Source organism: Capsicum annuum, chromosome 9, assembly GCF_002878395.1.
Source record: "Capsicum annuum cultivar UCD-10X-F1 chromosome 9, UCD10Xv1.1, whole genome shotgun sequence".
Lineage (NCBI taxonomy): Eukaryota > Viridiplantae > Streptophyta > Magnoliopsida > Solanales > Solanaceae > Capsicum > Capsicum annuum.
Genome location: NC_061119.1, coordinates 151,580,090 through 151,593,103, shown reverse-complemented (window position 1 = coordinate 151,593,103; position 13,014 = coordinate 151,580,090). Strand labels below are relative to the sequence as shown.

The window sequence follows — 13,014 nt, the reverse complement described above, 5'->3', positions numbered from 1 at the left end:
CACCCGAGACTTGCACTTCTACATGCGGGGCTTACGCTCGAAATTCAATTGCGTAGGCCTAATGGATCTACGCCTTTAATTTAAGCCCAGCCCCGAGACTTGACCTGAAAACACCTTTGAAAACACTGATACCAACACATGTTTGAGATACTAAAATCCTATAAAACTGTTGCAAAACCCCCCCGATGGGCGGAGGATACAGAAAAATATGTTCTCATGTTCAAATACTACCACACTAAAGAATCTCTATCGAATCACTCCGAAACAATTATGAGATTCTCTAGAACAGGTACCAGGTTTCGCTTTTGGTGCTCTAGGGGAAAAATACAACAAAGAAAATGATTGTACAAGAACTCAAAAACATTTCATTCAAAGGGCCTGCCAATATCTTAATCCAGAATAGAGTGTAACATATATTTTTAAAATTATAGCGCAACATATATTGTTAGAAACATCTATCAGGAAGCAACCACCTCCATCCTGATACCAGGTGATAAACGCAAAAGAAAATGCTACTATACGGCCAACGCTACAGAGCCATAAAAATGAGAGGATTAGATACGAACAAGATAATACTTGCAACAAACTTCCTTTACAATGGCATTAACTATTGTTTTCTTCCTTTGTTTTGTTTAATGGTTAGTCGACTAACATTATTTCTGTTCAACACTTGATACCTCAGCTTGAAAAGATGTCCTACCACATGCCCTCTCACTGAGCTGGATAGCGAGTGCGAAAATTTGCCAGCTTACTGTGAATTCTTAGCCTTCTTTGCAGCAAAAAGTTGGCGAAGAAATGCAAATTTTCCCTTTGCTCGTGCAGAAAACTCCACAATAGTACCATTGCTGGCAACCATCTGCTCCACAGATTCTGCTGCTGGTATGGATGGTGAGGGTGGTGGAAGTGTGAAGAGATATGCAGTAAGCAACCGAATTATCTGGCTGAAGCTTGGTCGCATGTTAGGGTCTTCCACCCAACATGATTGTATGATAAATGCCAAGTCGGGAGAAATATCTTCTGGAAGACTAGGTCTCTCTTGCTGCATTTCCAGGTCATAAACCAATTTAATACATAAAGCAACAAGAAGACCCGGTGTTTACGGGAGAACTCAGAAGAACTCCAGTAAATGATCAGAATCAAGATCAATCTCACGAAAAGGTCAAAAGCCAAATGATAGTTTAGCTTACACTCTTCATATTAAGTGTCGAAACTGCAGGATTACTATTTTTAAAAAAAGCTGGATTATCACATCCCATCTAAGAGCACAATTTTACTTATAAACCTAATGTAATGCATGGATGCCAAGGAATATTGACAATGACTTTTGCAACAAGAGTTATGAAACCTAATTAATCAAGAGAAAAATCCCCTGAAGCAGACATGATCTTGATCATAATACGAATGTAACAAGAAAATTACGCACACCATGCGATAGAATTTAAATAAAAATTTGCAACACGCATAACCAAGGATTTTTGGGCATTTCAGGTCATTCCTGATGCATTTAGTTCTCCCTACAAATTTGCTTGTCCACTTTGACTTGGTATGGTTATCTTATCAAAGAGATAATATTTGCATCATAGAGAAATAGGTAAATGAGACCCCTTCAAAGTTTGTGTAACAAGGGAAAGTAGACAACATTTTGCTGCAACTCAAAAAGAAAAGTAGAAGAAGTTTCTGTGGATCATTGTGATTAAAGAATCGCTTAAAGCACTTTTAAACCCTGAATCTTAGTGAAGCCAGGTGGTGCCCTTTGCCTCACTTAGTCGGTGCCTCAAAGTACGCGTCAAGGTCCTAAGGCAAGTGCATCTACGTTAATGGGTTTTGTCTTTTAAGAGCACAACGCTAGACAATGGATATACTTGAAAAAGTGATATGTTTGTTAAGAAAACGTCATTACTGAACTTTTAGCAATTAAGAAGCCGTTTGGACATGCGATTTCATGTTTGTGATATGAAATCATGAGATTAAATCGGTGTTTGGTCATGCAATTTCATCTCATGATTTCATATCATGACAGAAATCCCAAATTCTCCAAAAGGCATGATTCAGGATTTTCAAATAGAAAAATTAACCCACAAGTTAATATTTTATAAAAAGAACACCGCCATTAATGTTTATCAACCATTTATTTTATATGTAAATAAAATTTATAGTTCATATTATTAGTTTTACCAATCTTTAAAGTTTAAACCATTTATATCTCATTTAATCATTACTCTCACCAACATATAACCCCATTTGGTCATGAGAAATATTTACTTTTTTTCGAATTTTTTTTTAATTTTATTAAAAAATGATGTTTAAAAACTCCAAATACAACTTGAAGTTCTATTTGAAAAAGTGAAAACAAGTCTCAATTGATTTTCACTTTTTTCTAATTTCAACTTCACCATTATAGTTAAAAATCCAAAAAGATATGACCAAACACAATTCCGCCTCCAACTTCAACTCCAAATTTTTTTTATTTTCATGGCCAAACGCCTACAAAATTCATTATTACTTCAAATCAACTTCTACTTTATCATTTATTATTCACCAAAATATCATTTGCTCAATAAATGTTGTATTTTTTTAGAATAGTTTTACAATAGTGTATTATACTTTTGTTATGAAATTTTGCTTATGTGGTAAGAATGTATAAAGAATTGGAGCAATTTTCATAGTTTTCACAACTAAAGGGATTTTTTTGTTTATAAGAAAAAAATATAACTTAAATCCCCAATTGCATGTTCATACAAAACTTCGACTTCATCTCATCTTATGATTTCAAATCATGATTTCATCTCACATGGCCAAACAGGCCCTAAGAACAAGAAATTAGAAATTTAATACAACAAAACTACCTAGTAAAAATCCAAAAGTCTAAAATTTCATCTTTTCATCAAAATAAAAAACTTAAAAAGTCGATGAACTTGATTAACAAGGAGGTTTGGAGGCAGACGCTGGAGTTTAAAGGGTTTAGGTTTAGGTTGAGCAGGGCCAAGACTGAATACTTGGAGTGCAAGTTCAAGGAGGTGACATGAGGCGCACATGGAAGTGCAACTGATATACAAGCCATCCAAAAAGAGTATCTTGGGTCTATTATCTCGGGAAATAGAGAGATTGAAAAGAATATCACTCACTGTATTAGTGTTGGGTGGATGAAATGGAGGCTTGCTTCTAGCGTCTTGTGCTATGTTGTATGGAGTGGAGTGTTGGTCAGTCAAGAATTCTTACATCCGAAGGATGAAAGTGGTAGAGTTGAGAATGTTGTGATTGACACGTGAATTTAATAGAAGAGACAAGGATTAGAAACGAGGATATTCGCGATAAGATAAGAGTGTCTTCGGTGGAAGACAAGATGTGAGAAGCGAGGCTGAGATGGTCCGAGAATGTGATGAAGAGATGCACCGATGCCCAGTGCGGAGGTGTGAGAAGTTGGCCATAAATGGATTCAATAGATGTAGGGGTCGAACAAATATTGGGGAGAGGTGATTAGACAAGATATGGTATGATTGCAGCTTATTAAGAACATGGCCTTAGATAGGAAGGTGGGGCGAACGAGAATTAGGGTAGAAGGTTAAGAGGTAGGAGTGTCTATGCGAGTAGGTACGAGCGTTGTCCTTATTAGTAGTTGTACTACTACGCTTGTAGTTTTTTGTTCTTGGATTCTTGTTGATATACGTTGTTTTACGCAGATCGTTTGTAGTAGTATTTTGTGGTAGTATTGTTCTGCTACTATGGCCCTGTTAGAATATGAGTATAGTTAATTGCATCTCCAACCTATTATCCAATTACCAACTACACACGTATACTTTGCGGGGGCCCTATTAACCCCCCTCCCAAAAAAAAAAAAAAAAACTATTTTAAAGTGGAACTAACCCCCTCCCCAACCCCCAATCACTACACTCAAATTTGGAGTGGATAGTGACACACGCACCAATCTCATATTTAACACGTGTATTTTCTATTTAAAATTATTTTTATTTATTTTCTTATTCATTCTTCTTCTTTTCATCACTTTCCACCATTTTTTCACCATTAAAGCAATATCAAAAGTTCTACTAATAGCTGAAAATGCAAAAATGGGTCAAATTTCTAAAAAATGTGATTAAGAATCTTATTCTAGTGATCAATCTGAACAAAAATTATTAATGGTGTTTGTGGCTAATAGCTAAAAATGCAAAAATGGGTCATATTTCTGAAAAATGTGATTAAGAAGATGCTAATAGCTGAAAATGAAAAAATGGTCAAATTTCTGAAAAATGTGATTAAGAATCTTCTTCTAATGATGAATCTGAACAAAAATCATCAATGACGCTTGCGGCAACGGCTAATAGGGTAGTGGTATGGTGGTGGTGGGTGAGATGAGATCAATAATTTAAATTAGAGGATTGGATTAGATTGAAGTGTGGGAAAAGATAACGTGGTATTAGCAATACAATGTTGTCTTAAAAGATTCTTGATTTTTTTATGCTTAATTCTTAGTTCTTGAAATTTAGTCAAGATTTTGGGTCGATTAGGCAATAGTAAAAGAGAGATGGTTGATGATTTATATGGGGAGGAAAATGGAGGAAGGTGAAGAAGTGAACAAATGATGGACTTGGTGGATATGGTGGTGGTTGCGGCAGCCGCATTGATGGGATGGTGGTGGAGAGAATTTGGGTATGGTGATGGAAAGAAGAAATTAATAATTAAAAATATAATAATAATTAAAATAATATATATAAATATTGAAAAGAAATATTAAAAATAAAATCTTAATTTTTTTTTAGGCAAAATGACTTTCTGGACCCCTGCACTATGTCAGTTTTGTAAGTTGGACGCTTCTACTTACATGTTTGTTATCTGAACCCCTGAACCCATTAAAACGCAACTTTTTAAACCCTTTGTCGGTCTACTCAGCTGTGCGTGTTGCACAATCGCTGCCACGTCATTAATTTTGTGTAAAATAATTTTCACGTATGAAATTTTAGTATAAATACTAAAATTTGACCTAAAATTTAGGTCATGTTACGCCTTGTTCTTCGCCTCTCCCCTCTCTCTCTCTCGTTGAAACTGAAAGATTAGCACGATTTTAAGGTAATTTAGGCCGATAGTTGGTGATTCTTGTTGCAATCCTTGTAAGTATTTAACATTTTGGTGTAGTTGTAGTATGTGGTTGTTTATTCTGAAGCTTGTAGTCGATTAAATGGTGGTCCGTTCTACTGATTTTAGGGTTTTCCAGATTATGAACATTTTTCTGCAATTTTTTATGTGATTTTATTCCTTTTCGCATGTAGTGTTGTTGTAGTTAGTATTTGTAGTGATGATATGGCTTCAATGGCATATATCTGGTTTTGATTAGAATTTTGGATTTTCAAGTTTTTCGTAAACTGAAAAATTGAGACCGAAAATTTGGGGCTGTTGGTTTGTTTGTAGTCTAATGCTCGTATAAAAGCTATATATTGTTGTTTTTATGCCTTCGATGGCATTTTTTGTTATTTCGATAAAATTTTAGGGTTTTTTGGGTCAATTCAGAATTGGGTCCGAAAATTTTGGGGCTTTTGATTTTTTTGTTGTTTAATGCTCTTATTAAACGTGGGTATAACCGTTTTGTGCCTTCAATGGCACGTTTTGTTATTTTAATTACACTTTAGGGTTTGTTGGGTAAAATCAGAATTAATGTTTTTATTCCTTAGTTTTTTGTTTAAAAATTAGGACTTTGTGGATAATTGCCTAATGTATATGTTATGTTGTTATTGTGCAAGTTTTGTAAATAAATGGATATAATTGTAACAATTCAATTCACGTATGGGGGTGTCTTTTTGTCAGACCCGGATTTAAGGTATGCAAATGGAATTCGTATTCCTGATAACATTAGAGTAGATGTTGATGAGCTTCCTGTTATGTTGTTTCATAACTTAGCAACAGATTTAGGTGTGGAAAAAATTGAAACCTTTCGGTGTAGAGTAAACAAAAAAGGTTATTATTACAAGTTAGAAAATGATGTTGATGTTTTAAGCCTTATCAGTTGTTTAAAATATGGAGATTTGGTTGATGTATATACGGTTCACCAAATTAGTGAACCTATAGTTGTTAATGATGATGTGGCAGCCACTCTACCATTATTACAACTTAGTAATGGTGATGTGGCAGCCCCTGTTGAACCCACTAGGGCTGATGTGTCTTCATCTCATCCATTGGATATAAATGAAAATGAATATATAAATGAAAATCAGCCTCCTAGGGCAAAAAAAGGAAAAACTAAGGTTTCTTGTGAAGACTTAGGTGAAGATCAATTTAATGATTTTTCCACATAACATCTCCAAACATCTGATTCTGAATTAGATTTTGATTGAACTGATTCTGATGGTGATTCACTTTATGATGTTGATGAAAACATTGAAGAGTTAGCGATTTTGATGAAGAGTTGCTTCAAGTTAGAAAGGCTAACATTGAAAAACAAGCAAAAGAAAAGGCTGATAAGGTGAATGTAGATGAGATACCATCTGGACCAGTAGATATAGATGCTGGTTTTGAGGATATTTGTAAGAACAAGGGGGTTAGATATGAAGATAAACTGGGTGGGGATGACCCTTATTTTGATAGTTCAGATTCGGATAGTGACATTAGTGATGAAGAGGAAGGAGATCCTGTTGATGATGATGAAGTGGTAGATCCACTACCTAGAACTTCTTCTAGCAAGATATACTTTGATAAAACTGCAAAGAAGGTATGTTTTCAGTTGTATATGATTTTTTTGAATGCTATTGAGTTTAGAGAGGCACTGCAGAGTTACTCTATTCAAAAAGGTGTGAACCTTAATTTGAAACCTAAAGAGAAGGAAAGGGTAAGGGCTAAGTGTAAGCATAAGGGTTGTCCTTGGGTTATTTTTGGAAGTATTGATAACACAGGATTTTTTACTGTGAAAACTTACTTCCCTGTACACAAGTGTTCTAAAAGGACAAGAAATAAGATGTGCAACCCTTTGTGGATTAGTAAGAATTACAAAGATAGGATTATGAGTGATCCATCAATAAAATTGCATCAGATTCAAGCACTTTTAAGAAAGGACCATGGGCTGTATGTTAGTAAAACAACCTATAGAAAGGCAAAAATCAGATTTATGAATGAACATTTTGGTGATTTTGTTGAAGAGTTTTCTAGGTTGTAAGACTGTGTTGAACAGTTGAGGACCACCAATCCTGGTACCACTGTATCTATTAGGACATCCAAGAATGTAGTTCTAGGAAAAGAGGTGTTTATGGACATTTACATTTGTCTTGGGGCCTTAAAAAGTGGATGGAAAGAGGGTTGCAGAAGAATAATTGGTTTAGATGGTGCCTTTATGTTGTTGTCTTACATTTCCAAAGATGGAAATAATCAAATGTACCCTGTAGCATGGGCTGTGGTTGATAAAGAAACCAAGGACACATGGTCATGGTTTCTTAGGTGCATCAGCCATGATTTGGAACTTGAAGAAAATGGGGGTGAAGAGTTGACAGTCATGTATGATATGCATAAGGTATGACTCTTCATCTGTTCATATTTTTCAGTTATTTATTACCGACTAGTTTTCTGCAATGATATCTTTAATGTTTAACTATTGTTTTACAGGTTTTGATTGGGTCTTTATTTGGCACTTACTAATCTACTGCCAAATGCTGAGCATAGATGGTGTGCTAGACATATATGGGCCAACTGGAAGCAGGTTTGGAGTGGGGAGGAAAGGAGAAAAAAATTCTGGCAGGTTGCAAGGGCCCCATTTGAAGTGTACTTGCAAAAGAAACTTAATGAAATGAGTGAGTTGGGTATTGAAATTGTGGAAGATTTGCTCAAGTACAACAAAGAGGCATGGTGTAGGGTTTTTTTTAAGGAACATAGCAGGTGTGATGTGGTTGAAAACAATATGTGTGAGACTTTCAATAGTTGGATTTTAGCTGCTAGGTTCAAGACAATTATCACTATGTTGGAGGAAATAAGATGCAAAGTCATGGAAAGAATGAATCAAATGAGAGATTTTTGTGAAAAATGGATCACTGATGTATCACCAATGGCTATGGAAGTTCTTGCAGAGAATGCTGAATATGCAGCCAAGTGTGAGGTGAGATTTAATGGTGATATGGGCTTTGAGATTGGTGATCCACCTTATACACATGTTGTTAATGTGAAGAGGAAGCAATGTAGTTGTAGGTCTTGGCAACTAAAAGGAATTCCTTGTGCACATGCAATTGCTGCAATGCATTACAAGGGATGGAATGTGGAGTCATATGTTGATCACTGGTATCAAAGGGACATACCTGAAGGCATATGAAAAGTATATTCAACCAATGACAAATATTAACATGTGGCCAAGAAGCACAAGACCACCAATTGAGCCACCTGAGATTACTCCCATGCCAGGAAGGCCAGGTAAAAATAAAAAGAAAGCTAAGGATGATGCTGTTAAGAAGAAGTTTGGAAATGCTACAAGAAAGGGAAGAAAAATGACATGTTCTGTGTGCAAGTGTATTGGACACAACAAGAAAGGATGTCCAACTTTGGTAAGCCAAAGTTTTTCTTATTGATGAATTTTACTCTTTTTGAATGTGTTTTTGACCTTTCCATATTTTTTGGTAGAAAAAAGATTTCAGTAGTAGCTGTGACAGTCAACCAAGTGTGCAAGCCAACACTAGTACTGCAACTGTTGCTGCTGAGAGAGATCCAAATGCTTCAACAGCTGAAGAGATGCCTGTAAATACTAAATCAAGCAACAGAAGGCCTGCAGGAAGGCCTTCAAATGCTCAAAGTGCACCAACATGTTCAGGAAGGCCTGCAAATGCTCACAATGCACCAACAGCTACAGGAAGACATGCAAATGTTGCATCAGTTGGTGGTGTGAGGCCTGCACATGCCTCAACAGCTGATATAAGGCCTGCAGCTGCTGTGATGCCCACTACCACTTCAACAGTGGGTGCTGTGCTACTGCTACACAATCTACAACTCAGTTGTCTACTAGTGGTGTTGGTGCCCAAAAGAGAAAGACTAGTACAGATTTGAGAGGTGGTGCAAATCTGACATATAAAAGACCAAGGCAAAAGAAGGCAAAAGAAGCAGGTTTTGGTGTGCTGTTTGCACCAAGTGGCAGTGTGGTAGAGAGGGTAAGTTTCATATAATGTACTTTACATTTAATTGGTTTTAATTAGTGCATGAATAACTGATTTTTTTTTATTTTTACAGTCTGAAAATACTGATAGAGTATTACATAGTCCAACATTTATTAGTTCAGTTCCAACCAATATTGACTTATGTTTCAAATCAAATGGACTAAGGTGGAAAGGTGGAGCTGCAATAACTCAAAGACAGCTACAACAACAAAGTAGCAAAAGATCAAAGGCAAAGTCATCTCCAACCACATCAAGCACTCAAGCCAGCAAGAATCAATCCACAACAAGTACTCAAGCAACACATTAGTGTAATTCTCTTTCTGTATTGATCCCAAGTGTTGTTAAGATAATTTTTTAAGACTTCTGGTTCATTGTTAAGACAACCATTTTGATGTTGTTAAAACAAGTATTTTGATGCCAATTATATATTGTAGATTTTTATGTTGGCAATGGTGTTTCTCATTAAATTTTAATTTCGTTTCATTGTACATACCAACTACATAGATCAAGTCATCTTAAATAATACAACAGATAGAAACCACATGACAACGATAATGATAATAGTGATATCAATACTAATGCTTGGTCTTTCGTGTCTTTCATGCCTTCCATATCTTCCCAATCCTTGTTGTCTTTGTTGCCTTCGATGTCTACCTTTATATTGTTCATTTTCATCGGCCCATCGAAAGAATCCACAACCAGTACCAACCTGATATTTTTGACATCCCCAAAACATTCTTCCCGAATTGGTTGGTGTTCTTGACATCTTAAGTTCCACGTAAAGTCCACAATAACAAATTCGAACTATCATGGTGTTGCAAAAAATTATATAAAAAATTAACTTTCCAATATTACAAGCATAGCAAGAAAAAAAAATTAATGAACAAGAACTTGGAGAGAGAAAAAATAGAGAAGAACGGATGAAAAAAAATGCTCAAATTGCTCCAACAATGGTGTTGGAAGCAAATAAGGAAGAGGAGCATTTATAATGGGTGTTGGAACCCTTTTTGACCGTCGAGGCCCTTTAATTTTTCGACTGACGTGCAGCTGGAGTGTAAAACACACGCTCCTATGTGGTCCCAGCCACATAGGATGCCACATGAGAAATTGTGTTTAAAAACTTGCTTTTTAATGGGTTCAGGGGTTCAGATGACAAACATGTAAGTAGAAGCGTCCAACTTACAAAACTGACATAGTACAAGGGTCCACAAGGTCATTTTGCCTTTTTTTATGACTCTCTCTCAAAGACAGAGACATACATTCTCTTAGCCACGTAAGCCTTTAAGGGTGTATCAATTTTAAACAGTTCAGTGGAGTAATAGGACCTCCGTGAAGTTGAAGTGTATAGTTGAAAATCCAGATATAGGTCCGGGGCTTTTGACCATTTTCTCATATAAAATACTTGAAAAAGGATTGTAATGTAGTGTCTATAAATACGATCTAAATGTAATTACGTAGATACACAATTCAATACCCTCCGTCCCATTTTATGTCGTCATTTCCTTTTTGATCTGTCCTAAAAAAATGTCACATTTCCTTATTTTGTAACTATTTAATGACATCATTCCCATTTTATCCTTAGTGGGTCCCACTTATTTAGAAAAGTCAACAAAAAGAAAACATTAAAATAACTTTAAAAGAGACAATTTTGTAAACTTTACAAAGCCATCACTTACTTCTTAAACTCCGTGTCCGGTCAAATAGCGACACATAAAATGGGACGGAGGTAGTAATATTTTTCTCCCCCGATAATTATGTAGATACACAATTCAATAATATTTTTCTCTATTATTTCTTACATGGTATCAGAGTATTGTTGAGAAACTTCAAATTAAGAAAATACAATCATCATGCGTTAATTTCCAATGATAGATTTGTGTCATTATCTGTTTTGTGGGTGGTGTTCAAAATCCAACACCAACACGAGGATCAAAAAGCTTAGACGACAAAAACTCGAACAAAACCATCGAAAAACTCAAAGTCACGCGTCTGCCGATGTTACGTTTTCCAATGAGATTTATGTTAACACACCGGACCGTGAGATATTCGCCGATCAAATTTTTGAGTTGTTCCTTTTCTGTTGGGATCACCCAGCTAATTTGAGCTCCGACCGATTTCTTTCTTTTAGATTTCGATAAGTTTTTTTAGATTCTGATCGTCGAAACCCTAATTTCAGCGGCTTAATATTTTTTTCGACCAGTTCTGAGCAATATCAAATATCCAAATTCTGATTCTTGGTGTTTTCAAGTCAATTCACAAGATGTCTTTTGGGTATGATATTTTGGCTCCAAAAATACTGGAATTGGAACTGCAAGTCCTATGATCACTTTAGAACCACTAATAGGAAGTTCAAATTATTTAGACTGAGTTTCCTCGATTGAATTATGGTGCAAAGGTCAAAGTGTCCAAGATCACTTAAAGATAAGGCTAGTATGGTAGATGAAAAGATAAAATCTAGTGAGGAAGATGCGAAAGCCAAAGAACAATGGGAAAAGGTTGATGCTCAAGTATGTAGTCTTTTATGGCGATCTATTGATTCCAAGTTGATGCCCTTGTTTCACCAATTCCGAACATGTAATTTAGTTTGGAAAAAGACTCGTGCTTTATACGCTAATAACATATATCGTTTTTATGATGTAATATCTCGAACAACCAACTTGAAGAAACAAGAATCCAATATGGCTACTTACTTGGGGCAAGTACAAGCAGTCATGGAGAAATTTGAAACATTGATGCCCGTCTCTGCGGATGTGGAAAACAACAAGAGCACAAAAACATGTTGCTTTTAGTTCTTACACTTGCTGGACTTTCTACTGACCATGATTTAGTACGTGATCAAATTTTTATCTAGTCCTACGGTTCCGACAATTGATGAGTTATTCTCTAATCTACTTCATCTTGTCGCGCCTCCCAGCCACAAAGTAATTTCATCACCCATCGTTGCCTCCTCTATTCTCGCATCTCAAACCATAGAAAAATGAACATATTCGCCAATGGAGAATCGACGAGGAGAGGTCGCCCTGAAAAATCTCAATCTAAGTGTAGTAATTGTCATAAACTTGGACACACTCTGGATATATGTCACATTTTGTATAGTCCACCACTCAGTTATGATCTTATTGTTGTAAAGGAATATAATGAGTTCTTTTAGAATCGAGCAAATAAGCAGACATCTCAATAACCTAATCGACCATTCAATAATGTTCCATCGCTCAGACAAAATATGATGAGTTCCTTCGGTATTGAGCAAGTAGACATCTCCACAAGTAGCCTCAGTTACTCAACCTGATGCTTCTGTTGTCGGTAGTTCTTTTGCTTGTGTTTCATAGTCTGGTACTCTTGGTTCATGGGTCGTGGACACAAGTGCTTCTGATCATATTTCCGATAACAAATAACTTCCGTCTGATATTATTTATTGACAATCTCTTCCTGCTATTACTTTAGCCAATGGGATCCGAACAAAACCAAAAGAAGTTAAACAAGCCAAAACCCCTATCTTCTGTCACTCTAAACTCTGTTCTTTATGTCCCTGGTTGTCCTTTTAATCTTGCATCTGTTGGTCGTTTGACACGTGTCCTTCATTGTAGTATAACTCTTTTGATGATTCTTTTCTAATACAGGACCGCAATACGGGATAGACGATTCGCACGGGACATGAATCACAAGGCCTTTACCACCTTAGCTCTTCAAAGCAGCACTTGCGTCCATTTAAAGTCCCTTGAAGTTTCATTGTTGTGCCTGTCGTATTTCCTAGAAAGGAGTGGAATGAAATTTCAGCAAGGTCATTTGTACTCGCATCCCCATCAATAATGTCATTTGGCATTTGTTCCACTAATTCACTCTCTTCAATGTTGTTGTTTGTCTCCATAAGAGTGAGAGATATTGCCTTGCAATGGTGGCCTGG

At 36.1% G+C, this 13,014-nt stretch overlaps 1 protein-coding gene across 1 annotated transcript in view; it reads right to left on the bottom strand.

Moving 5' to 3' along the window:
• Positions 1–389: 389 nt before the first annotated feature.
• Positions 390–13,014, bottom strand: part of LOC107842400 (serine/threonine-protein kinase STY13) — a 20,209-nt gene continuing 7,584 nt past the window's right edge. Inside the window, exon 6 of the mRNA XM_016686227.2 lies at positions 390–1,039. Coding sequence (XP_016541713.1) covers positions 749–1,039 — 291 coding nt within the window. The 3' untranslated portion in view covers positions 390–748. The remainder of the gene's footprint in view (positions 1,040–13,014) is intronic.